Source organism: Enhydra lutris, unplaced genomic scaffold (assembly GCF_002288905.1).
Source record: "Enhydra lutris kenyoni isolate GAN:26980312 unplaced genomic scaffold, ASM228890v2 scaffoldscaffold9, whole genome shotgun sequence".
Classification (NCBI taxonomy): Eukaryota; Metazoa; Chordata; class Mammalia; order Carnivora; family Mustelidae; genus Enhydra; species Enhydra lutris.
The window spans coordinates 14,117,922-14,145,791 of NW_019154093.1; the positions used below are offsets into that span (position 1 = coordinate 14,117,922).

General features: G+C 52.8%; 2 protein-coding genes across 4 annotated transcripts; both read left to right on the forward strand.

Moving 5' to 3' along the window:
• Nucleotides 1-917: 917 nt before the first annotated feature.
• Nucleotides 918-21,393, forward strand: LOC111143024 (importin 13). The gene is made up of 20 exons (XM_022496437.1): nt 918-1,709; nt 3,464-4,200; nt 9,766-9,906; nt 10,035-10,176; nt 10,285-10,451; nt 10,664-10,784; nt 10,871-11,018; nt 11,438-11,619; nt 11,700-11,726; nt 11,912-12,046; nt 12,266-12,409; nt 13,674-13,754; nt 14,546-14,683; nt 14,863-14,959; nt 17,922-17,974; nt 20,207-20,273; nt 20,362-20,420; nt 20,568-20,657; nt 20,952-21,133; nt 21,225-21,393. The coding sequence occupies exons 1-20, from the start codon at nt 1,626-1,628 to the stop codon at nt 21,319-21,321; spliced, it is 2,892 nt and encodes a 963-aa protein (XP_022352145.1). The 5' UTR covers nt 918-1,625; the 3' UTR covers nt 21,322-21,393.
• Nucleotides 21,394-24,091: 2,698 nt separating this feature from the next.
• Nucleotides 24,092-27,527, forward strand: LOC111143090 (DPH2 homolog). Of its 3 annotated transcripts, none has more exons than XM_022496554.1 (6): nt 24,092-24,408; nt 24,625-24,737; nt 25,020-25,243; nt 25,442-26,125; nt 26,206-26,382; nt 26,464-27,527. In XM_022496554.1, exons 1-6 carry the CDS (start codon nt 24,262-24,264, stop codon nt 26,586-26,588), a joined length of 1,470 nt encoding a protein of 489 aa, XP_022352262.1. In that variant the 5' UTR covers nt 24,092-24,261; the 3' UTR covers nt 26,589-27,527. The 3 variants fall into 3 exon arrangements, with proteins under 3 accessions (XP_022352262.1, XP_022352263.1, XP_022352264.1); XM_022496555.1 differs by having other exon boundaries at nt 25,715-26,125; XM_022496556.1 differs by lacking the exon at nt 25,442-26,125.
• The last annotated feature ends 343 nt before the right edge of the window (nt 27,528-27,870 follow it).

Genomic DNA, 27,870 nt, shown 5'->3' on the forward strand with positions numbered 1-27,870 from the left:
AGTGGAAGTGAAGGAGTAGGATCTGCTGGGGTCTGCGGTCAACCAGATCCATGCTGGTCTCTGCTACACTAGCTGAAAGCTCAACCTTTCTCAACCTGTTTCCTCATCGGAAAATGGTGACTAAAAAACCCACCGCAGAGTTGTCCAGAGAATCGGACTTAGGTATGCAAAGTACTACTTGTTCCTAGCACTTAAATGTGAGCTATTCTTATTCTAATTATTCATAAAGAGAAGCTGCTTCCAAGCACCCTAGGAAATTCTCCGAGTACTGTCCATGGTATGTGGTTTCCTGGTTGGTCACTGGGCACTCGGAGAGCCGTCCTTTTTTTTATTCCTGGGGCGCACCAAGCCCCCTTTCTACTGTGGGCGGTGCTGATGCCTTCTGCCCAGATCGCCCTCTTCCCGGACCCCAGGAGGCGCCGGCAGCGCGACACCACGGTGACCTGTTTCTCCACACCAAGCCCCAACGCACGCCTTTTCCTCTAGCCTGCATTCCCAGCTCCAACCACCGGCCCCCTCGGTCACGTCCTCCTAGGGAACTGCTCATCAGCGCCTCCCGCAGATCTGACCCTGTGGCCGGCCGGAGGTCTGGGGCCGGCGGGGCTCCACTGGTCCCCAGCCCACGTGCTCCCGACCTCAGCCGCAAGGCGCCGCCCTCCCGCTAGCCGCAATGCGGACTACGTTTCCCAGGGTACCCAGCGGCGGGGCCTTGGCTCAGTGGGGGCCTCGAGCGGCGCGCAGCTCCGTCGCCTGCTCGGGGGCGCGCGGGCCGGCGCGAGGACAAGACCAGAGACCCGGAATGAGTTTCTGCGCAGTTCCGCTGGGCCGTGCCGGGCCGGGCCAGGGCAGGCGCGGGGGGAGGGCGGCGCCTGAGTCGGCTGTGCCGGGAACAGGCGCTGGGGGCAGCCCGCGCCTCGCTGAGGTCCCCGCCCCGTCCCGGCCGGGCCGGCTCGCCTGTCAGTCACTAGGGCGGCGGCGGCGGCGGTAGCGGGGCCGGAGCCGGGCGGTGAGAAGAGCGCGGGCCAGGCCGGGCGGTGAGAAGAGCGCGGGCCAGGCCGAGCGGAGGAGACCTGCCACAGCCCCTCAACTCTACGGACTCTTCGCCCCAGACTCGCGAAGCTGCACCCCTGCGCCTCGTCGGACGCCTCCGTAACCCGCGAAGGGCTCTCTCCCTCGTCACCCCCTACCCCGTGACCTCCTCGTAGGACCCGAGAGCTCCCTCAGACGAGGGTGTTGTGGGTACAGACCATCGACCCTGTGACCTCTCACGGGCCAGGGGCTCGGTTTCCCCCACAGGCCTGCCTTCCCTATGACTCCTTCCTCAGAGATTCTGGGGACAGAGCCGTAACCCACCACCGGGACCCCCGCCTGCGAACTCTTCACTGACGGCTCCCTCCTCGGAGTCCCCCTCATTGGCTTCCTCTTAAGAGCACCCCTTTGGCCTCTGGCAAGCCCCCCATCCCCGACCGAGGTGGGGAGGCCTCGGCAGCCATGCCCGCCCTGGGCCCCCTGTCACCCCACCGCTTCCTGGGGACCCAAGCCGGGGTCTAGCAGGGGGCCAGCAGCCAAGGGGCTGGGGCAGGAGACAGGTCAGGGTCCACCTCCCTGCTGGGGAGGGAGCAAAGATGGAGCGGCGGGAGGAGCAGCCAGGGGCTACAGGGGCTGGAGCAGCACCAGCCTTGGACTTCACTGTGGAGAACGTGGAGAAGGTATGAGGGCCCTGGGGTGGGCGGTCCAGTGACAGAGCAGAAGTTCTGGGGACTGATACCAATGCCAGAGCCCAGGCTTGGGCTGGGTGCCTGCTGGGATGGTGCCCCCAGAGCACCTGGCATTTGCTGTCTCTCTGGGCAGGCATGGACAGCAGAGTAGTGGTGTCCTAATGGTTTATTTTTGGCTTTCCTTAGACATGGGCTCTCTGTGGATACTCTAGGGTCTTGGGATGGTCCCTCCAGAGTGCTGATGGCCTAGACCTATAGCCACACTGGCTATTCTCCAGCTCCATGGGAACTGCATGAGCAGTGCAGTAAGAAACCAGGAACCCAGGAGACCTGCAGCTCAATCTCCAGGAACCTTACAGATGCTGAGCCATCCTGGACCTGTTTTGTGACCCAGGGGCTCAGAAAATTACCTGAAACTAAAACAGTCTGGGTAGTTTTTACTCTTTCTTGGAGAAGGGTCCTTCTTCTATTGGATGGAGGCCAGACCAGTCCTGGGCAGGCAGGAAGGGCTGGCCCCCCTTTGTTTTGTGCTGGGTCCAAGGGGTTCAGGCCTGCTGGCAGCCTCAGGGTCCTTTCCCTGCTCTCCTGCCCACAGAGCTTCCTGCCATGGCCTTCCCAGGTTCTCCCACTGCCCCGGCCATCTTTTTTGAACTACTTCTCTGGTTCTTTTCTGTGTTCTGCCCCAGAGGCCTGGGATGCAGAAATGCCTCCCCACTGTGATGTATGGGGAGATAGGGCTACCTTGCTGGGAAGCAGGGAATGGTAACAGATATTCACTTGTTATTTTTGATCCCTTTTTGCCATTCCAAATGCTAAGAATGCAATCTTTCTGCTTTTCAGTGCCTGCCTAAGCATCCTGGAGTGGTCAAAAAAGGGACAGTAACTAGAACTTGCTGTCAGAAGTACAGATTGGTCTAAGAATACTTGAATGGAGCCTGCTTAGGGGGGTCAGAGTCCTGAGCTGGCTGTTCTACTCCCTGGGGCTGGGCGGTGTTGGCATGGTGGCTCACTCTTCCATGTGCTGCCAGGGAGACAAACCACTGTTTTCTTACTGTGTGAAGTCCCTATGGAATTGGGGCCCTGGGGATTTGGCTAGTTGAGAGCTCCAGACAAGGCATTTGCCAGGGCTGCCAGCCAAGACTTCTTGACCAGCTTTTTGGACCCTCACGTGTGCTCTCTGAGGGCTGTGCTCACCCTCCCTTCCAGTATGTCTCTGGCCTACCGCTGCCTGGCAAAATCTTAGCCCTGCTCAGATTTCACACTGGCTTTGGTGCCAGCATCTGGAGTGACCTAGGGATGGTCCTGGGGGAGCTGAATAGAAGTCTTGGAGTTGATGGGAGCAGCTGTGCCTGGGAGGGTCAGGGCCCCTCAAGCTATTCCATGTTCTACTCAGGCTTAGCGTCATCCCTGTGGAGCCATTCCTTCAACCTGGGCCTTGTCTTTTACCTCAAGTGTCTCCCTTTTGGGGAGCTCAACCTCCTCTTTCTGACTTCCTGTGGAGGTTCACTCTCTGAACCCATAATGCTTTGCTATAAGGAGAAGAGAATATGGTAGAGCACGGGCAGAGTTCAGGCTCTCAAGATATCAGTAGAACCCTGGGCTCAGAAAACACTGTAGAGCCCTGGGCTCTTCCCGCTCAGGCCCTCAGAGAGAGCAGACTTGCAGGACCAAGTCATACCCTCTGTTCTGGGCTCTGGCAGGATCCAGAGTGCCCAGCACCTGCTCAGTCCTGTGCTGTCCTGCAGGCGCTGCACCAGCTCTACTACGATCCCAACATTGAGAACAAGAACCTGGCTCAGAAATGGCTGATGCAGGCCCAGGTCTCCCCACAGGCCTGGCACTTCAGCTGGCAGCTACTGCAGCCCGACAAGGTGCCTGAGATCCAGTACTTTGGGGCCAGTGCCCTGCACATCAAGATCTCTCGCTACTGGAGTGACATACCCACTGACCAGTACGAAAGTCTAAAGGCACAGCTCTTCACCCAGATCACCCACTTTGCTAGTGGCTCCAAGATTGTGCTGACTCGGCTCTGTGTGGCACTGGCCTCCCTGGCTCTCAGCATGATGCCTGACGCTTGGCCGTGTGCTGTGGCAGATATGGTACGGCTCTTCCAGGCTGAGGACTCGCCGGTGGATGGTCAGGGCCGCTGCCTGGCCCTGCTCGAGCTGCTGACAGTGTTGCCGGAGGAGTTCCAGACGAGCCGTCTGCCCCAGTATCGCAAAGGCCTGGTGAGGGCCAGCCTGGCAGTGGAGTGCGGGGCTGTCTTCCCGTTGCTAGAGCAGCTGCTACAGCAGCCCAGCTCACCCAGCTGTGTGCGTCAGAAGGTGCTCAAGTGCTTTTCCAGCTGGGTGCAGCTGGAGGTGCCATTGCAGGACTGTGAGGCGCTCATTCAGGCTGCCTTTGCTGCTCTGCAGGACTCAGAGCTCTTCGACAGCAGTGTGGAGGCCATTGTCAATGCCATCTCGCAGCCTGATGCCCAGAGGTGAGCTGGTCCCCATCTTCCCAGAGAAGGACAGCTTGCTTGGCCATCCATCCATCCATTCAGTAAACACTATTTGAGTGCCTACAGCATACGTGCTCCTATGCTGGTGATACACAAGGAAGCAAACAAGACGTGGTCCTTATGGTTCAGAGAGGGAGACAGACAACTAACCATCCAACAAATTATTCATTACAATATTTGACTCTTTCTTCTTTTTCTCTCCACCAATCAGTCGCCAAGTCCTGGCTGTTCTGCTCTTGACCATATTGCAAATCTATTTTTTCCGTCTCCACTGCCACCACCCTAGTCCAAGCTGTCATCATCTTTCTCCCCAAATTACTGCAGAGCTTTTTCACTAGTCCCCTGGTTTTTACTCTTGTACCTTTTACTGCACACCCAGCAGCCAGAGTGGTCTTTTGAAAATGAGGATCCAGTTTGTCCTTTCTGCTCAGCCCCCTTCAGTGGCTTTTTACAGTTCTTAGGATGAAGCTCAGAGTCCTTAATGTGATTCACAAAGGTGCTGCACACTGTGGCTAATCTCCAGCCTCTTCTCATGCCACGCTCCTTTCTTCACTCTCACATGATCTTTTCAGTTCCTTGACTGTCCCATGCTCCTAGCCTCTGAACCGTCCCATGTACTTGGCACATCATCTCTACCTCAGCTGAAACTTCACTTTCTTGGGAAAGCCATCAGTGATTTTTAAGACTAAGTTTGGTCTTCTCAGTTATTTCATCTCAGAGCTCCTACTGTTTCTCCTTCTTAGCCTATAACGCAGTTTCTGTTGTAAAGTACCGTGTGTCTCCCCATTGGTCTCTCAGCTCTGTGAGGACAGGCACTGTGTCATTTGATTTTGTCACACTGTGCCTGGCGGCATTTGGTAGCATTCAGTATTTTTTGAACAGAGGAGAAGTAGGAGTTGCCTGAATGGTGAGAGGTGGGAGCGGGGCGGGGGAGGTCAGGGGAGGAGTGAGTGTTCCAGACTTCAGAAACGACAGCAGGGGCAAAGGCCTGTGGTGGGCAGCACCGTAGTACCCACAGGGGCCTGAAGGAAGGTGAGTGTAGTGAGCTGTTTGTGCAGATGTTTGTCAGGCACCTGTTTGTGTCTTGGGCCCTCTGCTGGGCACCCAGCGCGCAAAGATGAATGGGTTGACTTCAGCAAGCCAGGAGCTCACAGTCTAACAGACACCTGAAGGGGCAAGTATGGTCAATGAGATGAATGCCATAATGCAGAAAGCGGGGTTGGGGGTGCTGTGAGAACCCAGAGGAGGCATTTAACCCTATCTTAGGGTTGTGGAAGGCTTCCCAGAGGAGGTGTGCTTTCAAGAGCCTGAGCAATGAAAATGTGTTGAGAGAGCCTGGTGAGTGGGGGTGATTAAACAGCAGGGTTTAAGGGCCAGTTGGAGGTCTGGTCCCAGATCATGCAAGGCCTTGTCAGCTAGGTTTAAGATTTTGGTCTTCATCCTGAGGAGGATGTAAAGATATTAAAGGATTTCAAGCAGAGAAAATGGCATAATGAGATTTTTAGTATAGGTTGGATTGGCCAGGGCAAGACTGGAGACACTAACAACACTATAGAGATAGGGCTTTTAGGGCACCTGAGTGGCTCAGTCAGTTAAGTATCTAACTCTTGATCTCAGCACAGGTCGTGATCTCAGGGTTGTGAGTTCAAGCCCCAAGTTGGGCTCCACACTGGGCATGAAGCCTACTTTAAAAAAAAAAAAAAGGAAGAAGAAGGAGAGGTGGGGCTTTAGAAACGCTTGACAGAGTTGGAGGGGAAAACACGGAAAGAGAGCATCAGAGAGTGGTTAATGCCTCCAGCCTTGGCATTAGTCACGTCTGAGTTTGAATCCCAGATGGTCCACTTGGTAGATCTGAGACCTTGGGTAAGTCATTTTTTTTTTTAAAGATTTTATTTAATTATTTGTCAGAGAGAGAGAGGGAGAGAGAGCAAGCACAGGCAGACAGAATGGCCGGCAGAGGCAGAGGGAGAAGCAGGCTCCCTGATGAGCAAGGAGCCCGATGTGGGACTCGATCCCAGGACGCTGGGATCATGACCTGAGCCGAAGGCAGCTGCTTAACCAACTGAGCCACCCAGGCGTCCCGGGTAAGTCATTTTTAAGCCTCAGTTTCCTCAACAGTAAAATGGGTGTGATCATATCAACCACACAGAGTTGTAAAGGCTTAAACAGGATAATATGCACAGGGCTCCTGGTGCTCTATAAAGAATATTTTGGTATGAGGATCAAAGAAGAGAAGGTCTGTGAAAGGTCTTGCGTGGTTCTTGTACATCCCATAAATGGTACTTGCTAGTATTTGATACTGTTACTGCATTGGTAGTTAGTCTATCTTTCCTGTGGTTTCCCAGGTTTTCCAACTCAAGGTGGGTACTGAGTCCCAGGGCTAGCCTTCCTCAGCAGCCTGTAGCTCAAGTGCCAGCTGGGCTCGGACAGTTAGTGGCTAAGGGGAATTGCCCGGGGCCACTGCATGGGTGATATGGGGTGTCCTTGGATACACCCAGGTTTACCCGCCCAGCCAGTCTCGAGGGCTTTGGCAGGTAATTGATGCCTCTTCTCCTCTGAACGAATGAGCGAACAAGGAGCCAGTGAGGGAACCCACAGCCTCCTGAGCGCCCATTGGCTACAGCCCCCATGGTTGCTTAGCAACTCTCCCCATTTTCTCAGCTCTCCTCCCGGAGCTCTAATTGCAGGTCTGGGCTGAGCTCAGTGTGAGTGGCAGCCAGCAAGTTCTAGCAGCCCTGCCCCGGCAGCTTGAGCTGACCAGTGGGAACTAGGCCTCTTGAACCCAGTCTCAGCCATGGCCTTAAAGATATCCTATCTCCCTCCCCCAAGTCTACAAGCCTCTAGAAGCCTCAGACTTGTTCTTCTGCCTACTCACAGTTCTCAGGAATAGGTGCCCAGGTGGTAGGAAATCTAAACAAGGGTTTTCCCTGTTGGTGGGCTGCACCCATCCTGGTGTCAGAGTTTAGGCCTTGCTCTGTTAGTCTAGTTTCCAGGACTCTGGCTTGAGAAAGTCACCTGTGGTTTTGACTCTTGGGTCATCTGGCCACTGTTTTCCCCAGGTGTCCTGACGTTGGCTGTCCTCTTAACTGAGCTTGCACTCAGGTCCCCTCTTTCCCACTCTTCCAGAAGCTGCTTGGCTCTCTCTGCCTTGATTTTCTTTTTCCTGAAAATGTGTTTTTAATCCTAGAAGAGTTTTTCAGTGGGGGCTGGGGGGAAGAGAAAAAGTGAAATTAGACAGACTCTTGGGGGCTCTTATCAGTTTGAATTTGAGATACGGACTGAGATTTGCATAGATCATTTGGAGAAATTCAGGCTGGGCCCTAAAAGAGCTGTCCTGCTGCAGTAGAAGCGGCTGCCCCAGCCTGGCATTTGTTTCTAAGTTACTATATGACCTTGAGTAATACTCGGAGCTTTTCTGGACCATATTGTCCGTGATTGAGCCTATTATGCAACTCAAATATGACAAATCAAGAACCCAGTGAAGATTGAGTACCTGCTGTGTACATCAACTTCAGCAGGTGTGAGAGAGCCTTGGTAGGGATGCTTTGGGGATAGAGCACTACCTCCTGCCCTCATCTCAGCTGCTGGGAAGCTCGTAGGCCAGGGCTTTGGCCCTCCCCCTGCTCTTTGTGCCAGAGTCTGGCCTGAAGGTACCCATTGTCTGGTGGTGCGGCCTGTGTCAGGGTCATGAGACTGAAGCTATCCCAGCTGTCTCCGAGCTGCATCCTCTAGGGCTGTCTCTGGGTTGGGGGTATCCTGGCATGGGCACCTTGTCCCACCAGAATGGGGATTTGGAGAAAGCCAACATCTTGGGCTGGTTGCCTCTTGTTGTTTTCATCCTACCCCTGAGGTTATGAGACTACCTGCCTGCCTAGCAGCCTGCTTAGGGCAAATACAGATAGAACTCCTCTGGTCCATCAGTCCCCCTTCCTCTCCATAGATTGCTCTGGTGACGCCATGACTGGTAGCAGAGGGTCTCAAGCATCTGATCCCCCAACCCCTGCGGAGAATATCATTTCCTCTGATTAGTCTGATCTCCACAGAGCAGGCTGCTGGAGAGGGGTCCAGTGAGTGGAGCTAGTGTTCTCTGTCTCTTTTGTATACTGTGCTTCCCCTGCTCCCCCTTTAAGATCATTGTGCCTCAGGACTCTGACTTGGACCCTCTTTTCTCTCACTCAGTGCTTTCTTCCTGGGCAATGCTCATCTGCTCCCATAGCTTCAATTATCAGTTGTTTGCCCATGACTATCTCCTGCTCCAACTTATCTCTTGGGCTTCAGGTTTTCATATCCAACTCTCTGGACACTTCTGTTTGCAGATCTCACCAGGTACCTCTGATTCAACATGCCTAATGCTGAACTTACCACCTTCTGGCCTTCCATTAAATTTAATACTATCCCCCTCCACCCACTCCTCCTGACCTCAGTAAATAGCTCCACCATCTTAGCAGTTGTCTCGTAACCTGAGAGCTGTCCTTAACTCTTCCCCATTGTTGTATCCAGTCAGTCATCAAGTCCTGACCATTTTGCCTCTTAGCTGTCTTCCAGTTCATCATCTACTGCTCTCCCTTCATACTGCCACCAGAGTACAAAGGAGTTCGGATTTGGTGGTAGGGAGTTGAGTGGACAGTGGGGATTGATGCTGTCGGTGTCTCCTGGAGTCTTTATCAGGGCTCCTGAGCCTGTATTAACTCCTCCGTTTCCTATCCTTGTTCAGTCTCCCTTAACACTATCTATATTAGTTTCCTGGAGGGGCCATAATAAAGTACCACTTTAGATAAAGTACAATGGATAGCTTTAAACAACAGAAATTTACTGTCTCGCTGTTGCGGAGGTTTGAAGTCCAAAGTCAAAGTGTTGGCTTCCTCTGAAAACCTATAGGAGAGCCCTTCCTAACCTCCACCTAGCTTCTGGTGGTTTGCCGGCAGTCTTGTTCCTTAGCTTGCTGTTGCATGACTCCAATCTTTACCTTTGTCATCACATGTCATTCTCCCTGTAAGTCTGTCTTCATGTGGTTGCCTTCTTTTAGGGATACCCGTTGTATTAGAGCTCTCCCCTACTCTATGACCTCATCTACACTGACCCTGTTTCCAAATAAGATTACATTCTGAGGTATTAGAGATTAAGACTTCAGCATATTTTCTGGGGGGAGGATACAATTCAGCCCATAACAGTCTGCCCTCTAGTCCCCAAAATTTATGTCCTTCCCACGTGCAAAATATGTGCATCTCATTTCAACTTCCCCAGACGTCTTAACCCATGCCAGCATCAACTGTAAGTCTAATTAGAGAACATAATTCAACCCATTCAACACTGACCTTCTTATACTTTCTTCCCAGAGTTCTCCTGGAGGTAGGTCCCTGACCTGAGGTTTTTCCCAACATGGGCAGCATTAAAGCTACCATGTAGGCCCTGACCTCTTTTTCACTTTGGGTTTAATGTAGGGGAGGGGACTTGCTGGAAGACAGAGAGAATGTGCGTCTCTCTCAAAGCTGGTGGGGGATGGGCAGGCAGCTCTGATGGGTCTCCTTAACCTCTTGCCTCCAGGTATGTGAACACACTCTTGAAACTCATCCCGCTGGTGCTGGGACTACAAGATCAACTGCGACAGGCAGTGCAGAATGGGGACATGGAGACCTCCCATGGCATCTGTCGCATTGCTGTGGCCCTGGGCGAGAACCACTCCAGGTAAGGAGTCGGTCAGCTGTCCGGTGGGGAGGGTAGGGGGTGGGGAATAGCAGGGCCCTCTAAGAAGTGGAGTTATGAAGCCCTACTGGGGGAGGTGGAATGACCTTATTATACGTCCTCCTTCCAAGGGCCTTGCTGGATCAAGTGGAGCACTGGCAGAGTTTCCTGGCCCTTGTCAACATGATTATGTTCTGTACTGGCATCCCTGGCCACTACCCTGTCAACGAGACCACCAGTTCCCTGACCCTCACCTTCTGGTACACGCTGCAGGTGTGTCTGTGTGACCTCCAGTAGGATTGAGCTGTAATGATAGAAGGCAGATCATGGACTTCCGGGCCTGGTGCCTAGGTGGCTAACTTCCTTCCCTGGCTCTCTCAGGATGACATTCTGTCCTTCGAGGCAGAGAAGCAGGCTGTATACCAGCAGGTGTACCGGCCAGTCTACTTCCAGCTAGTGGATGTGCTTCTGCACAAGGCCCAGTTCCCTTCTGACGAGGAATACGGATTCTGGTCCTCAGATGAGAAGGAACAGTTCCGGATTTACAGGTGATGGTAGCAGGCCAGTCCTACCTCTAAATAGAGTCCTGAACTGATGAAGGCAATAAGGAGAGGAACCCAAGGCCAGCCTTCCTGAATCCTGGGGCTCCTTTCTCTATTCTCTAGGCACTTTTGCAGGGTTGTGAGGGAATTGGTGGGGGTGGGCTTCTGGACTTAGGGGCAGGATCGGGCAGTGTATAAGGTCTTCATCTGCTTCTTAGGGTGGACATCTCAGATACGCTCATGTATGTGTATGAGATGCTGGGGGCCGAGCTGCTCAGCAACCTCTATGACAAGCTGGGCCGTTTGCTCACCAGCTCAGAGGAGCCCTACTCCTGGCAGGTACCTCCCAAGCCTGATTCCCTCAGCCCTCCCAGAACTGTCATAACCTCCTCCTCAGCCAAGCCAGTGGCACCCTCTTTCCTCAGCACACAGAGGCCCTGCTCTATGGCTTCCAATCCATCGCAGAGACCATCGATGTCAATTATTCTGATGTGGTGCCTGGGCTCATTGGCCTCATTCCACGGATCAGCATCAGCAACGTGCAGCTGGCGGATACTGTCATGTTCACCATTGGTGAGACCTGGCACACACCCATGAGCACATTTCCAGAGCCACAGGCACCCATCCCTAGCCACAGTCAGCCTGCTGGTTCCTGTCCAGAATGGGAGAGACACACATGCCCACACACACAATCAGCATTGCACCCAACAGACTGTCCTGGCACATCTAGGGGTCCTCCTACAGTGTTCTGAGCTGCAATTCAGTGAGGCTAGTTTGCTGTCAATGGAACAGCACTGCTAGGCCTCTTCTGAGTAACTCCTTCCTGCTTCTCAGCTATAAAGCTCCTCTTTGAGGATGTGCATGCATATTTCCCTATTCAGTACTAAGACTGTAACTTGATCCTGCCAGAAGCTCTGTGTGCCTCACAGGAACATGGTACAAAGCCAGCCTGGCCTGCCTCCAATATCCTCCCCTCTCCCTTCTTCCCCCAGGAGCTCTGTCTGAATGGCTGGCTGACCACCCTGTCATGATCAACAGTGTTCTGCCCCTTGTACTGCATGCCCTAGGCAATCCTGAGCTCTCTGTCTCTTCTGTGTCCACCCTCAAGAAGATCTGCCGAGAATGCAAGTATGACCTGCCACCCTATGCTGCTAACATCGTGGCTGTCTCCCAGGTAGGCAGGGGCCTGGGTGGGGCTGGGTCTCAGGGCCCATTGCACTTCACTGATCCCATATTCCTTCTGTTTATCTCCAGGATGTGTTGATGAAACAGATCCACAAGGTGAGCCCAGAAGTTTCTAGGGGTTCTTGGGGATATTGTGGAGATCTGTGGAAATCCTCTTCTGCCTTTTCCTACCCCTTTCTTGTCTTTTGTTCCCTGTTCTTGGAACCTTCCCCCAAGAGGTTCATTCCTCCTACCCACGACCAGATATGTCCAGGATTGACTCTCTGTGTTCTGCCCCACAGACAAGCCAGTGCATGTGGCTGATGCAGGCACTGGGCTTCCTGCTGTCAGCCCTGCAGGTGGAGGAGATCCTTAAGAACCTGCACTCACTTATCTCGCCCTACATCCAGCAGCTGGAGAAGCTAGCAGAGGAGATAGTGAGTGAGCTTGGGGGTGGGGGGTGGTGTGTGTGTGTGTGTGTGTGTGTGTGTGTGTGTGTGTGTGTGTACACATGTAGCCAGAGGGCAGAGATGGGCTTCCCTTTGTGTGGGCTGTGGCTGGCTGCTGGTGGGTTGGGTCAAGTTGGCCGTCAGGGCTGGGGTCAGGAGCCAAACTGAGGCTGGGAGATCCAGAGCTTGGTTTGATTCTCCCCGTAGCCTAATCCTTCCAACAAGCTGGCCATTGTCCACATCTTGGGCCTTCTCTCCAACCTCTTCACCACACTGGATGTCAGTCATCATGAGGACGATCATGAAGGCCCTGAGCTCCGGAAGCTGCCAGTGCCACAGGGACCCAACCCCGTGGGTGATGTTGCCATTGTCCCCCCCGACCATACACCCTGTGGGAATGTCATTGTTTCTCCCCAACTTTATGGGTAATATTGTCATTGTTCCCTTGGCCCCGTGAGGCATGATACATTTGGTCCTCTGACCCTGTGAATGACCTTATCATTGCCCTTCACTCTATAGAGAGTGATGTCATTGCCTCATCCAACCCTGTGGGCGATGTTGTCTTTGTCCCCAGCCCAACTGGGGTGAGGTCATTGTGGTTCCTTCGCCCCATGGGGGACACTGGCATTATCCTTCAACCTCCTAAGTGATGTAATTATGGACCCCTGTTTAACCCCCAACTTCTACTTCACTATTCACTGTTCCCTATGGGCACTGGGGATACTTACATGCTCTACATGTATACATGTAATCAGATTGTCGCAAAGCAGTGTGACAAGTACCATGGTAAGCTTAGGCACAGTGGGGTTGGGGTGACCACTTAGAAGCTGTTTGATCTGGGGCCAGCCTCAGCTTTCCATTCAAAACCATGAATGTCAGATTCTCTGGCTTGCTCATCTCATAGAGCTGTGCTGGGTACCATATGTGAAAGTACTTTGCATACTGTAAAGTTCTGAATAAATGTGGGAGACTGCTTGGATCATTGTTCCCAGGATTTCTCCTGGAGAAAAGGAAGTCACAGTATCCTGGCTCCTCTCCTCAACTCCTCACCTTAGTTTCAGTTTCCCTTTTGGCTCTAGATCAAACTTGGGCCAGCATCCTCCAACAGAGCCCCTTCTCCTTCCATGGTAGTCATTGTCCTGCCTTCCCTCACCTCCCAGGACCTCAGTCTGCTCTCTGCTCCTCCATAAACTGTCATATATGTGTATACCTTGGGGCTCTCCACCCTAGGCCTGTTTGGGTGACATAGCATCTCCACTTCTTCAGGGGCTAGCCCTTAGGGTTTGGCACTAACAGGATTTTTCTGAGCAGAAATGGATAGAGAGTGATTTTTTTTTTTAAGTTACAAAGTTTTGGTAATTTTCTGAAGCCCTCATAATATCCCTGCTTTGCACTTTGAGGCTTCCTCTAAAATGATCCTTAGAATTCAGGATATCCTCTTTCACTCATGGGGGATTCAGTGAACTAGCCCTTCCCCCAAGGTCCCATTCACTGAGGACTCAATGTCTAGTCTAGGGTAATAGAGTTGAACTTCCAACCTGCTTTGTATTACCATGTCCATCTCAGGTGGGCGAGAGTGGTGGTGGGGGCACCTCACTTCTTCCTGTGTCTTCAGGTGGTTGTGGTGTTGCAGCAGGTCTTCCAGCTTATCCAGAAGGTGCTGAGCAAATGGCTGAATGATGCCCAGGTGGTGGAGGTGAGCCCCCGTCCTTGCTCTCTACCCACATGGTGACTGTGCTTAGATATGGAGCAGGAGGAAGGTGTTGCTGCCTCATCTCGGCTTGCAATGGTCTGGAGGAAATAAAGGAGGTGAATCTTGCCCTACAGGTAAAAGGAATTTTTTGGGAAGACATTCAGAACTTCCCAATATCACAAAGTACTTGACCAAAGCACTATGATGTTGGTGCTGAGCGACAGTCAGGGGTCCGCTTTGTAATCAGAGAGCTGCCTTTGGTCCCTTTTCAATTCAGGGTTTTCTTGCTATTGCTGCTCTGTGAGAGGAAATGGTGGAGATGTAAGTAGCAAGACTTGAGTTGCAAAGTTCCATCCTGTGCCCCTTTGAGAAGGGCCTTTTTGCCTCCTGCCTTTTGGGGTGAGGGTCAGACTTGTTTATCTTCCTTGACATGCAGGGTCAGGCCAGGCTTATAGGTAAGGGTCCCTCCTTAGGCCTCCTCTGTGCAGGGCTTCAGTTCTGTTCCAGCTGATTGTGAACTGCTAACCAGGGCCCCTTTGCTTTCTGGTTTCTTTCTTTCTTTCTTGAAATATATTTGATGTTTAACATTGTTTAAATTTAAGTGTACAGCATGTGAACTTGGTATATTTCTGTGTTATAATGTGATTGCCATTGTATGATAATTGGCACCCCATCACATCCCATAATTATAGTTTCTTTTTAGTTGTTGGAGTAATTAAGATCCAGTCTCTTGTCAAGTTTGATGATCATAATACTGTTGTCTATTTCATGGGCCCCTTTGCTTCCTTCCCAAGGCGGTATGCGCTATCTTTGAGAAGTCCGTTAAGACCCTGCTGGATGACTTTGCCCCCATGGTGCCACAGCTGTGTGAGATGCTGGGTCGGATGTACAGCACCATCCCCCAGGCCTCTGCTCTTGACCTCACTCGACAGGTGGGCCTTCTGACTGAGGCAGCTGTGTTGTAGATTTCATCTGACCTTGGGATGGGGTGGATGGGTGGAATGGGGTGAATGGGTGCCCTGGCAGGGGTTCTGACCTGCATTCCGGGGATGCTGGCCAGTTCTTGGTGAGACAGGGCCTCAACTGACCAGCATTCCCTGCTTTGTTGTAGCTGGTCCACATCTTTGCTCATGAACCTGCCCACTTTCCCCCAATCGAGGCCCTCTTCCTGCTCGTCACCTCCGTCACACTCACTCTCTTCCAGCAAGGTAGGTCCTGACCAGGGTCTCTGCTGCTGCCGCCGCTGCCACTGCCTCTGCTTCCCTGACTGGGGAGCTAAAGCTGCCCACTCTGTTCTCCTCTGTCCCCTGAGTTGCACATGGGACTTGATGGGAAACTTACAGGATCAAGGACAGCACAATTGTCACCCTACAAACAGCTGACATCTTAGGTTGAAGTGGATAAGAGAGTGAATGATGTCTTCTACTGGCCTGCTGGGCTCAGGGCCAATCTTGATGTGTGGGAAGGTGGGGCCAGAGCTCTGAGGGACTTGGGGCACTAGGCTGGCTCCTTTTCTTTGGGATATAATGAAAAGGGGAAAGAACATGGGCTTTGGAGTCAGATAGACCTAGATTCTAAGCTCATCACCACCAACTAGTTGTGTGACCTTGGGCAAGTCACTTACCTTTGTTTTGTGGAGCCTTCGTTTCCATGTCCATGGAGTGGAGATTTCATGTACTTGATAGGGTTGTTATAGGTATGAAAGTAGTGCCTTTTGGTCCCCTGACTTGGGGTTTTTTGCACAGGAAGTACTCAGGGAGTGTTGGTTCCTTTCCCTACACTCTAGGTTGAAACCCTTTGGCTGTGGCCCCAGCGCTCTATTCTCTGTGGCCCTCTGCCTGAGAGAGCTGGGAGCAGGGGGCTCCAGGCTTCCCCTGCTGTCTACCCCAGGCTTCTAACTTGGAAAAGAAATGGTGCTGCTCCGCCAGCCTCATGACTCTTGCCTGGATTTATGGTCACAGGCTGGGTGCTCACCAGGGCTTTCCACTGGAGCCAGAGTGCTCTCTGCTTATATGGTCAGTGTGTGGTCCCATGATGCTGGCCTCTGCTCCAGTGGGCTGTGGGTAGGTACGAAGTGGGCAGAAACTTGAACCAGAAACCAGGTGTGGCCATCCTTAACTCTACCTCTCCCACCCTTCATGTCTAGTCAGGGGCAAGTCTGGGTGGTCCTGGACCCTGATTATCCCATAGTCTGCCTACCTCTCCCCTCCCTCCATGACCACACCTCAGTGTGGGGTGTCTGGATCACCTCAACAGTCCTCTAACTGCTTTCCCTGACATCTGCCCTTCTCCCCAGGCCCCTCTTTGCACCCTGCAGTTGTAATGTTCTTTAGGAAACACACATCTGAGTAATTTCCCTCCCCGGCTGGAAACCCTTTCGTCGTTCGCCATTGCCTCAGGTTCTCATCCCACTCCCACCCACATGATGCAGCTCCTGTTTACTCCTCAGTGTCTTCTCCTGCCAGCGTCCCCGACATGCCAGCAGTCCAGCCACACCGACTTCTCCCTTCCTGTGTCCCATTTGATCCTCTGACTGGAATGCCCTGTGCCCTTTACTGGGTGAGCGCCCCTCCTCCAAGCCTTGCCCACGCATCGGTTCTTAGAGGCTTCTTTGGGGCAGAATTGGGTGTTTCTGACTTTGGGCTGGAACTACATCATGTACACACTGCTGACACAGCACCAGTCCTACTCAGTAATCTGCTTTTGTGTGTTCATCTCTCTCCCTAGACTAAGCCCCTCAAGGGCAGAGTTGAGGCTCTTCTCTCTGCCTCTTCAGGGCCCAGAACAAGGCCAGCATAGAGTAGGTATCAGATGCTGTTGAAGAGAGGAGGGTGAGGTCTCCCTGCCCTTGGAGCCTTTCTTCCCCACTGTCTGGGGCCCACCGCTAGCAGGGCATCTGCTGAATATCAAACGCTGTCCGCAGGGGGACCCAAGCATGGGGCACATTGGGCCTCACTTTCCAGGACTTGAGTAACTTGGGGCTCAGGTGTGAAGGAGATGGGCTTTCTCAGTGGCTCCTTGTAGCCTGGAGAGGGAGGCAGGAAAGAGCTCATGGTCTGCTTTATGGTTGGGGAAACTGGGCATTGGTGGCTTGCACAAGATCACACAGCTCCTTAGTGGTGTTTCAGGCAGATGCTCGTGCGGTGCCTCCTCCTCAGAGTGGAGCAGCCCAAGCAGCAGCTCCAGACACATGCCTCGCCCTTGCCACAGGTGTCAACAGCATTGGAAGCAGACTAGTGTCCAACGGCAATCAGATTTGTTGGCCTTATTGGTTGTCTTGCAGGACAGAATGGCCCTCTTACCTGTTACACTTCCCAGTCTTGCCATTCCTTTCTCAGCCTCTGCCCTCCCACTGCACCATGGGGTGACATGTTGACTGGTTTCCCTCTTACTTCGTGTGTCCAGATGGTGGGAGCTGGTGTTTAGCCCTTAGCCTGGCCCTCTGCTGAGTTGGTGTCCATGTGGAGGGACTTTGCTGGGTGGGGCTCTCATTTTGGGCCTCATGATACAGTTTCTTCCCCAGACCCTGCCGGTGGCTTGGCCAGCCATCTCCACAGCATACTGGGCCCTGCCCTAGCCAAGGAGAAGTCCTCTGGTTTAAGTGGACCAAGAAGATTCCTTTCCTTGGCCAGACACAGAGCTCTAAGGCCACGGAAGTGAGAGGGCACCTGCTCAGGCCCTGATGCCCTCACCTTTCCGGGGCCTTTGGCCAGGCATTCGCGGGAGTTACCAAGGACTGACCTCCCACCAGCCCTGCCCTCCTCTTTGATGGCGAGTGTGGGGAGGTATGTGCTAGGAGGCAGTGTAGGGCCACTCCAGCCAGCCAGAGGCTGAAGCAAGAGTGTGGGGGTTGTTTGTTCAGCTCTGTGGAGTCCAACATTGCTCCAGCACCAAAGGATCACTCGGGGGACTGGCCTGAGGAGGAGTGGGGAGTAGGTGGAAGGCCCCTTGGGAGGGAGCTGGGGCAGGCCCGTCCTTCACTTTGCCGTCTCTTTCTGTTGGGCTTCTCCCAGTTCATGGTTTTTGTATGTTTTGTTTCTTTATCTTGCTTCCTGCTGCTCATGTGCCCCCACGCTGTCTCCCTGCAGGCTCTCAGTCCCACATAACTATATGAGGTTGAGTTGCTGTTTGTATAATTTTTTCTTAAGTTCCATCTTTATTATATTTTAGGGCCCAGGGATCATCCTGATATTGTTGATTCATTTATGCAACTCCTGGCACAGGTGTGTTTTAGTTTTATTCATTCACGTTCTGTTCTCTCTCTTTCTCTTTCTCTTATGTTGAAATTCAATTTAAGCCTATTTTTAGCTTTCTGTTGACAAATTTTTTTTCTGTTCAGTTGAATAGAGTTTCTTCATCTGTTTCCGTGGAAGTTGACAACCCAACATCCTCCTTTAGTGCCCCTTTGCCTCAACTAGCTCATTCTTCCACCAAGACCAGGGAGAGGCGATCCTGAAGGGAGGGAGCTGGGCTGGCCTGGGTGGGGGAGGGGGAGTAACTGTGCCCAGCAGCTCCTGTGCAGCTGTGATGCCTGAGACGTTCAGGGGTAAGACTGAAGTTAAAGGGCCTGGGGTTCATTGTCCCCGTGCTCCTGCCGGGAACTGCCTGCCTCAGTGCCCCCAGCCTGATCTGGAGAGGTGGCTGGGAGGAGCTCTGAAGGGAGGGGCTAAAGATGAATGTGCTCGGGGCGGAGTCCTGAATCCTGAGTCGGGCTGGCAGATGGGTTTGCTGCTGCTGGGAGGTGGGGTGCTGGCTCCATTGTGAGACTGCGTTGGGATGTGTTTGTGTTTGGTGTGTGTTTAAGTGTGTTGGACCTTATTTGTGTGTTTTGACTTTGGAAACAGAAATCATGTAGCTGCTCTAAATAGAGCAGCTATTGTGTTGGGATAAATGTGTAGTTGAGTGTGGGCGTGTGCACTGATGGATGTTGTATATTGATGTGCATTAGGCATTGATGGGCTTTGGACAGTGATATGTGTTGGAGGTATGTGTGTTGGGCTGTGGGAGTGTGTATTTTGATGGAGGAGTGTATATAGTGGTATCAGTAGGTCTGTATTAGGGGATGTAGGTTGTGGAAGATACATGTGTTGAGCTATGGGGACATGGGGTTAGTGTGGGGTTGATGGGGAGGTTCCTGTGGGTTGGGGTAATGATGTTTCTTTGCTTAATCATTCTACAAATATTTATTGAGTGTGTAATACATGTTTGGTACTCTGCCAGATGCTGAGGATGTAATGGTAAGCAAAAGCAGGCACAGTTCTTACTCTCTTAGAACTCAAGTCTAGTAGAGGGGGTGGGGCACAGTGGGAATGGGGAACAGGGAGTGTGTTCTGGGCCTGGATGGACGTGTGTGGGTATCTATGAGGGTGCATCCTTGGGGGTGAGGCACTTATATGTGTGTTTGTGGATGGGTGTGTCGGGAGAGTACACATGCTAGAGGACTAGGTAGCTTGAAGGTGTGGGCATGTGGACATGGCTGGGGGATGTGGGGAGGTTTGGGGGTGTGAATATGTAGCAGGGTGTGTTGCAAATGTGGGGAAGTACGTATAAGGGATGTGATAGAGTTGTGTTTGAGGGTAAGTAGGGTGTTCCCAGAGAAGGTACGCGTGAGTGTGTTTGTACATGAGTGAACCTAGGGTAGTGAAAGGTATGTGAGGGGATGGGGGGTTAGGCATCTACATGGTATGCTTTGGGGGGCTGCTGGAGAGCAGCAGTGTTTGATGACTGCTGGAGCTGTGCAGAGTATCTCCTGTGACCTGAGGATGTGCCTGCCATTTGTGTCCTGGTGCCACTTGGGATGGGCTCTCTGGCCCCTGTACTCCTTCCATTCCCCCCACATGGCAGCACTGACTCCTGGGCTGGGTGTGGCTGAGAAGGGCCTGGACACAGGGTGTCCTGGTTGAATGGTGGGGCCATTGGCTCCAAGGCTCCTACCCTACTTTTCCTATTTCTAAGCTGGAGGGTGTTTGAGGAATGCAGGTGGGATGTGGGGAGGGGTGCTTTTGGACTGGGCTTCACATCCCGCTGCCATCTCTTCCTGCTGTCCTGTTAACAAATCCAGGGGGTTTTGACTGCCTCCAAGTCAAAGCAGTCACTGCTGGCTACCTGGAACCTGCAGGAGATCTGACCTTGATGGAGGGGAGAATAAGTGTTTGCTCAGGGAGTGACTTGGGACCCAAGCTTTCTGTATTGTGACACCCCCCCCCCCACCTCTCACACACACCAGTGCATTCAAGTACACGTACATGTACATAGTATCCCCTGGCTGCTCCCCTCCTGACTCACTGAACTGTGGGGTGGGGTGGGTCCCCCAGAGATGGCTGGGTGGCTGATTTTGGCAGCCTGTAACCTATGGTGCGTGAAGTTGGGGCCTGGGGTGGCAGGTGAGTGGGGGGTAAAGGGGGTTGGTCCTTGCAGCTGGTTGGGGCTGGGCTTACCAGCTCCACCTCCTGCAGGCTCTGAAGCGGAAGCCAGATTTGTTCCTGTGTGAACGATTGGATGTCAAGGCTGTGTTCCAGTGTGGTAAGTGGGGCCAGGTGGACAGGAGGGCCTGGGGCCCCCTCAGGAGGATCTTTAGGCCCTATCTAATCTGCCTCTGCCTCTCCCACAGCTGTGCTGGCCCTCAAGTTCCCTGAGGCACCTACTGTCAAGGCCTCCTGTGGCTTCTTTGTGAGTCCCACGCTGAGTCCTAACCCCCCACCACCCTGTACCCAGCCCTGTTCAGGACTCCAGAGGGTAGGGGTGTGGTGTGCCGGTCTTGTCCCCAGGGAGAGTGGGGAAAGAGCTGAGGCTGACAGGCCTCTCCATCCTCTGTAGACAGAGCTGCTGCCTCGGTGTGGGGAAGTAGAACCCGTGGGGAAAGTGGTTCAAGAGGATGGCCGTATGCTGCTCATAGCAGTGCTGGAGGTGAGATGGAGCCAGTATTTGAGGGGGGTGGGGCGCCCCTCACTGCCAAGGCAGCTGCCCTTCTGGGAAGCTGGAGCCTTTGGTTCCCTAAACTCTCTGACTCTGTTTCTTCATCAGTTAAATGGCTGACAGTTGTTAGGGTTGCTGTGAGGATCAGCCGGCTCTCAGAAAACAGCATTCACTTGTCATGTGCAGTTTGGCTGAGGAACTGTCCGGGAGTGGGTGGGATGTGGCTAGGCACCCTTGCCACAAAAGGGGCAAGGCCCTGGTGTGCTGAGAACCCATCTCCCTCAGGCCATTGGGGGCCAGGCCTCCCGCAGCCTCATGGACTGCTTTGCCGACATCCTATTTGCTCTGAACAAACACTGCTTCAGCCTCCTGAGCATGTGGATCAAGGAGGCCCTGCAGCCACCCGGTTTTCCCTCCGCCCGCCTCAGCCCTGAACAGAAGGACACCTTCAGCCAGCAGATCCTTCGGTGAGCAGACCTGGCGGGGCCTGGGCCTGGGTCCAGAGGAGAGGGCGGCGGTGGTGGATGGTACTAACCTGATCTCCCTTCCCTTCTTCAGTGAGCGAGTGAACAAGAGGCGGGTGAAGGAGATGGTGAAGGAATTCACACTGCTGTGCCGGGGGCTTCATGGCACAGATTATACAGCTGACTACTGAGGGGCGCCCCGTCCCACCCACGCCTCCTCACCCCTCCCTGTCCCCAAAGAGTAAACCTGGATCTTCACTGCATTGCTGTCTCGGCTTCCTTTCCTCTGCCACCACCACCTAACTGGACGAAGGCCTGGGGGAAGAATGGAGGATGTTTGGATCCAGGCCTTTGTAGGGAGTTGTGGGGCCAACTTCTAGCTCCTAGAGCAGAAGGGATCCACTGTAGCCAAGCCTCGTAGGCTGGAGCCGTTCATAATATTGCCATTGCCTTTGGGTTAGACTGGTCCTGCAGTAATGTCACCAACCTCCCCCCCACCCACACTGATATCCATTAAATTAGTCCCAGCATTCGTCATGCATACATTTATTAAATCAGCAATGCTGAGTACTAGCCCCCTAGTTCTGCCTTGCTTTGTTCTCTCTGAACAAAGGCTAATCTACTCCACAGCCACCATGTTCAGCTGGGAAAATGGGACCGGTGAGGGAAGGCTGCATGGAGGAATTTTTATTTCTTTTTTGTTGTTGTTGTTGTTTAAGATTTTATTTATTTAAAAAAAAAAGATTTTATTTGTCAGAGAGAGAGAGCATGAGCATACACAAGCAGGGGCAGTGGCAGGCAGAGGGAGAAGCAGGCTCCCCACTGAGCAAGGAGCCCAATGTAGGACTCAATCCCAGGACCCTGAGATCATGACCTGAGTCAAAGGTAGACTCAGCCACCTAGGTGCCCCTCAACTTTCATTTCTGATGGAAATGGATGGTTTCCTAGATAGAGCACTTGGGGCTTTTGGGCTGAAGTGAGGTGGGGCAGGGTCCAGCTTGAAGGGAGGAAATGGAGAGTGGTTTTAAATTCCAGGATAGGTTTGTTGTATGGGGTTATGGAGGCCAAACTTGCACATGGTGGAGGAAAGATATATAAAGTGGGGCTGAGCATGTTTGGTAGGAAGCATGGCAGCCCGCAGAGGAAGAGGAATGCATAACCTGGAGCTGTCTTCATACCCAGAGCGCTCCACCTCTGTGGTACCTGACCACCTCCTGATGGTCAGGGCTCAGTCAGGACCAGGGACAGCTCCTGGATGGCTGTTGATCTCCTCCCTTAGCAGGGTTCTGCCCCTTTCTGTCTCCACCAACCTTGTCTCTTAGATACCCAGCCTTCTCCTCAGTAAGATCTTAAAAGCAGGGTTCGGATCTCCCCATTTCCATTCCTGAACCTTGTGTCTCCTCGGAGGTGATAGGAGAACTAGTTACTCCCGTGTTTGTCTCACACCTTCCCTTGTTTTTTCCCCATCTTTGCCCAAGAATGGAGGCACATCCTCATTCATTCTCTTTCCATGCCAGCCAGCATCATTCCCTGTTTCATATGCCATCTCAAGACCCTTCTTCAGTCCCATTCTCACTTACTTTTGATTTCTCACTTCCCCTGAAGCATGTAGAGATGTTTCTTTCTTTCTTTCTTTCTTTCTTTCTTTCTTTCTTTGAAGATTTTATTTATTTATTTGTCAGAAGGCACAAGCAGGGGAGCAGCAGGCAGAGCAGGCAGAAGGAGAAGCAGGCTCCCGGATGAGCAGGGAGCCCGATGTGGGACTCGATCCCAGGACCCTGAGATCATAACCCGAGCCGAAGGCAGACACTCAACCGTCTGAGCCACCCAGGCACCCCGGAAATGTTTCTATTAGTCCTTTTCTCCTACTACATGGTATCCAAGTGTCTTCCTTGCTATCCCCCATGATTAAATGTAGCATATATAAGCTAGGAGAATGAGGGGGTAAAGCCCACTTTCTGAAGTCAAATCTGGGTTTCATACTGATTGTGCCACTGACTTGCTGGGTCTTACTAGGACCTCAGTGTCCTCATCTGTAAAATGGGGCAATTCTTTTTGTTTTCCAAGATTTTATTTTTTAAAATAATCTCTATAACCACCATGGGGCCCCAACTCACAACCCTGAGATCAAGAGTCCCACGCTCTGCCTACTGAGCAAGCCAGGTGCTCTTGGGACAAGTTTTACTCCAAAGACCGTTAACTTTAAGAATGTAGTACCTGGTGAACAGTAAGTGCTCAATATTTACCCGGTTAACAGACTACTGTGAGGATAACAGCGATGCTTTCAGTATATGATATACAAAGGACTACTTTGTAAACTTTTGTATCTAAATTCATTTGAGCCAGCAATCCTATTAGGAATCCTCTTGCTACAACCCCCAGTTACAGATGAAGAAACAGCCACAGAGACGTTGAATAAGTAGCAATGGCAGAGCACAGTATCCAAACCCAGGCAGTTTGGCACCTGAATTGAAAATTATGCAATACTACTTCCTAGATGATAGAGTGGAATGAAGTGCTTAACAGTGTACCACGATGGGAGCTGCTCAAACGAGTATTTTCAGGGGGTCGCTTTTTTTTTCTAAGTTTATTTATTTAATCTGTACCCCGTGGGGCTCCAACTCACAACCCTGCGATCAAGAGTCACATGCTCTTCTGACTGAGCCAGCCAAGCACCCGGGGAGTCACTTTTTCTGAGTGCCATTGGCGGGCTGAACAGGAAAACCAGCCGCTGGAGAAGAGGACCAGGAGAACTACAATACCCACAAAGCTCCGCGCCTTCCTCTGTGCCTCCCAATTGACTTGGGCTCTGGAGCAGATCATTGGTTCTCTGAGGGCGGCCTGGCGAGGATTGGAAGGCGGGAGCAGTGCTAGTTTAAGATTGGCGAAACTACTGCCAGCCCCGCCTCAAAAACCCGGAAGCAATCCCCCACATGCCCTCGTGTAGTGCTGTAGCCGAAAAACGCGAGTTTGGAAGCGTGGAGGGATGGTCCGAGGGCTGCGCACCGACTTCCCAGATTCGCCGCTCTCATTAAATGACTCTGACTTATTGAGGGCTGCTTTTAAGGACGCGGGGCCTCAAGTTGACCGAGGGAGTTCCCCGCTGCTTTCCGCCACCCAAGCGGTGCCTCATGGAGTCTACGTTCAGCAGCCCCGCTGAGGCAGCGCTGCAGCGAGAGGCGGGCGCCCCGGGGCAGCTCACTCCTCCGGAGGACCTGCACCGCGTGTACGAACTGGAGCGAGTCGCTGAATTTGTCCGCGACTTGGGGTGTCAGCGGGTGAGCGCAGGTTAGGGAGGGGTGGCTTACCTCGGAATGGGTCTCCCAGAAGATCGGGATATTGGGATGGTTTTGTGAGGATTGGGCGGGGGGTGGACGGGGGCAGTTGCTCCTCTGGGAGGAGGGGCTTTGAAGGTTAGGCAGGGACTCCTGGATGGTTTTCCTTGAAGAGGGTGGAGGAGAGGCTGTTCCTGACTCTATGGCTTATACTTACAGGTGGCCTTGCAGTTCCCTGACCAGCTATTGGGAGATGCTGGGGCCGTGGCTGCACGACTGGAGGGGACCACAGGGTCGAAGATGTTCATTCTGGGCGACACGGCCTATGGCAGGTATGAATTTGAGCTTGAGGGTTGGGGACGGGTAGGAGCTGGGGAGTAGGTCTAGGATCCAAGGCTCTTGGTGTTTCCCTTCTATGACAGTGTCTGCCCCCAGTGGCTTGTGTTTTTTCTTGATGATGATGCCCCCTCTTATAGCTGCTCCCTGAATGACAGTGTCTTCATTTATAACATCGTTTACTTCACTGGCGACATTTCAGCCTTCACATTTCCCATGAAGGGCAGCAGCTGTTTTCCCGATGAGAACTCTTCTCACTAATGGTATCTCCCCTGCAGCTGCTGTGTGGATGTACTGGGTGCTGAGCAAGCTGGAGCTCAGGCCCTTGTGCATTTTGGCCCTGCCTGCTTAAGCCCTCCAGCCCGCCCACTGCCTGTGGCCTTCGTCTTTGGTCAACGTTCCGTGCACTTGGAGCTCTGCGCCAAGGCCTTTGAGGCCCAGAACCCAGACCCCAAAGCGCCTGTGGTGCTGCTAAGTGAGCCGGCCTGTGCCCACGCCTTGGGTGAGGGTTTTGCTTGGGCTTGCAGGAAGGGTGGGCGAGCTACTTTGTGCCTTGATAGTCACATTTCAGTATACTCCCACAGAGCTCTTGATACGGGCTTGATCCCAGTCTTTGCTTTTGGGTCACATTCAGTCTCCTGGGGATGATGGGGTTCCTCCTTTGGCAGACCCCAACTCTAACACCACCTCCTCCTTCCAGAGGCCTTGGCCACTCTCCTGCGCCCGCGGTACCTGGACCTGCTTGTCTCCAGCCCAGCTCTTCCATTGCCAGTGGGCTCCTGTAGTCCAGAGCCTGAGCCCCTGGAGCGTTTTGGGCGCCGCTTCCCCCTGGCTCCAGGGAGGTGTCTGGAAGAATATGGTGCCTTCTATGTGGGGGGCTCTGCAGCCAGTGCTGACCTTGACCTTGACCCAGACCTGAGCCGGCTGCTTTTGGGCTGGGCACCAGGGCAGCCCTTCTTCACCTGCTGCCCAGATACAGGGCAGACTCAGGATGAAGGTGTCCGGGCTGGGCGGCTAAGGGCACGTAGACACTATCTGGTAGAGAGGGCCAAAGATGCCCGTGTGGTAGGGCTGTTGGCAGGGACACTGGGTGTGGCCCGACACCGTGAGGCACTGGCACACTTGCGGAAACTGGCTCAGGCTGCAGGCAAGCGTAGCTATGTGTTGGCCCTGGGGCGGCCCACGCCTCCTAAGCTCGCCAACTTCCCTGAGGTGGATGTCTTTGTGCTGTTGGCCTGCCCTCTTGGTGCTTTAGCTCCACAGCCTTCTGGTGGCTTCTTCCGGCCTGTGTTGGCACCATGTGAGCTGGAAGCTGCCTGCAACCCCGCCTGGCCACCTGCAGGCCTGGCTCCCCACCTCACACATTATGCGGATTTATTGCCTGGTGAGTGCTGGGGTACTGCCTGAGCTGGAAACACGTGGGGCAGGAATCGGGCCAGTATAGATCCTCTTTCTCCCTCCCAGGTTCTCCCTTCCACGTGCCCCTCCCACCACCTGACTCAGAACTGTGGGACACCCCAGATGTGTCACTCATTACTGGGGAACTCCGACCCCCACCTGTGTGGAAGCCATCAGATGATCCTGGGTGTTTGGCCCTGACCTTGCGGCCCCAGCTAGAGTTGGCTGAGAGCAGCCCTGCAGGTAAGTGTGCCAAGTCTCTGCTCCCAGCTGAACTCTTTCCCCAGATTCCGCCCACTTGGCCTCAGTCCCCTCTCTCTACAGCCTTGTACCTTAGTTCTCGGAGCTGGCAAGGGCTGCAGCCCCGTCTGGGTCAGACACCGGTGACAGGAGCTGTGAGTGGAAGACGAGGGATTGCCATCGCCTACGAGGATGAGGGAAGCAGCTGATACCATCTGGCCTGAGACACAGATGGACTTAAGAATTGCTGCAAAGACCTTTAATGCTCCCTGCATCCGCCTCCTCTGCCAGAAACCTTGAAGGAGCCTGGATTCAGGGAAGGGTGGACAGCCCCTCACTGAGGAAGGGAATCCTGCTCTGTCCCTGTCCTGGCCCTGGCACAAGGCTTAGCATATAGTGGCTTGATAAATACCTGTTGGACTGATGGGACTGATTTGGGGCTTTCCTGAAGTCTTATGGGCTCATCTGTCCTCCTGGGAACAGCCCAGGACCTCTGGCCAGTCCCAGTTTCTGATGTGCAATTGAGGGTTTGCCCTCTAGATAGTCTAGACCAGGGTTTCCTAACTTTGGTACCATTGACGTTTTGGACCAGATAACTCTTTGCTGTGGGAGGCTGTTCTGTACTATAGTACGTCTAGCATTGTCTCTGGCTTCTGCCCACTCACTCGATGCCACCAACATACCCAATTGTGATTACCAAAAATGCCTCCAGACATTGACAGGTGTCTGCTGTAGGGGCAAAACTGTCCCTAGTTGAGAACCACTGGTGTAGACCTGTGTTGTCCAACAAAGTAACCACTAGACACCCATGGCTGTTAAACGTGAATTTGAATTAGTTAAAATTAAAAATTTCTCAGGGTGCCTGGCTGGCTCAGCTGGAAAAGTGTGCAGCTCTTGATCATGAGTTCAATGTGGTGGGTCAACAGATGACTAAAAAAGTTAACTTTAAAAATAAAAAATAAAAATTCCATTTCTCAGTCAGACTAGTCACATTTCAGTGGTCATTTAGCCACATGAGAGGACAATGCAGCTATAGGACGTTTCCATTATTTCAGAAGGTTCTGTTGGACAATGCTGGTCTATACTGATTCCTATTTTGTTTCTCACAGGAGATCACAGAAACTTGAATAAACTGGATACTTTTTCTCCTTCTGTTTCTTTTTATTCATCAAACACTATAGGTCCTGAGTGGAGATCTGAACTGTATTTAACTGGATTCCTGCCCTCACAGTGTAGTTAGGAAGAGAGGCAGTTAAATAAGCAATTACAAGACAGTGAAACTACTTTCAGTGAGGAGGGAAGGCCCTGGGAGCACTTTTTTTTTTTTTTTTTTTAAGATTTTATTTATTTGACAGCACAATTAAGCAGAACGGCGGGCAGAGGGAGAGAGAGAAGCAGGCTCTCTCCTGAGCATGGAGCCCAATGTGGGACACAATCCCAGGACCCCGGAATCATGACCTGAGTCGAAGGCAGCTGCTTAACCAAATGAGT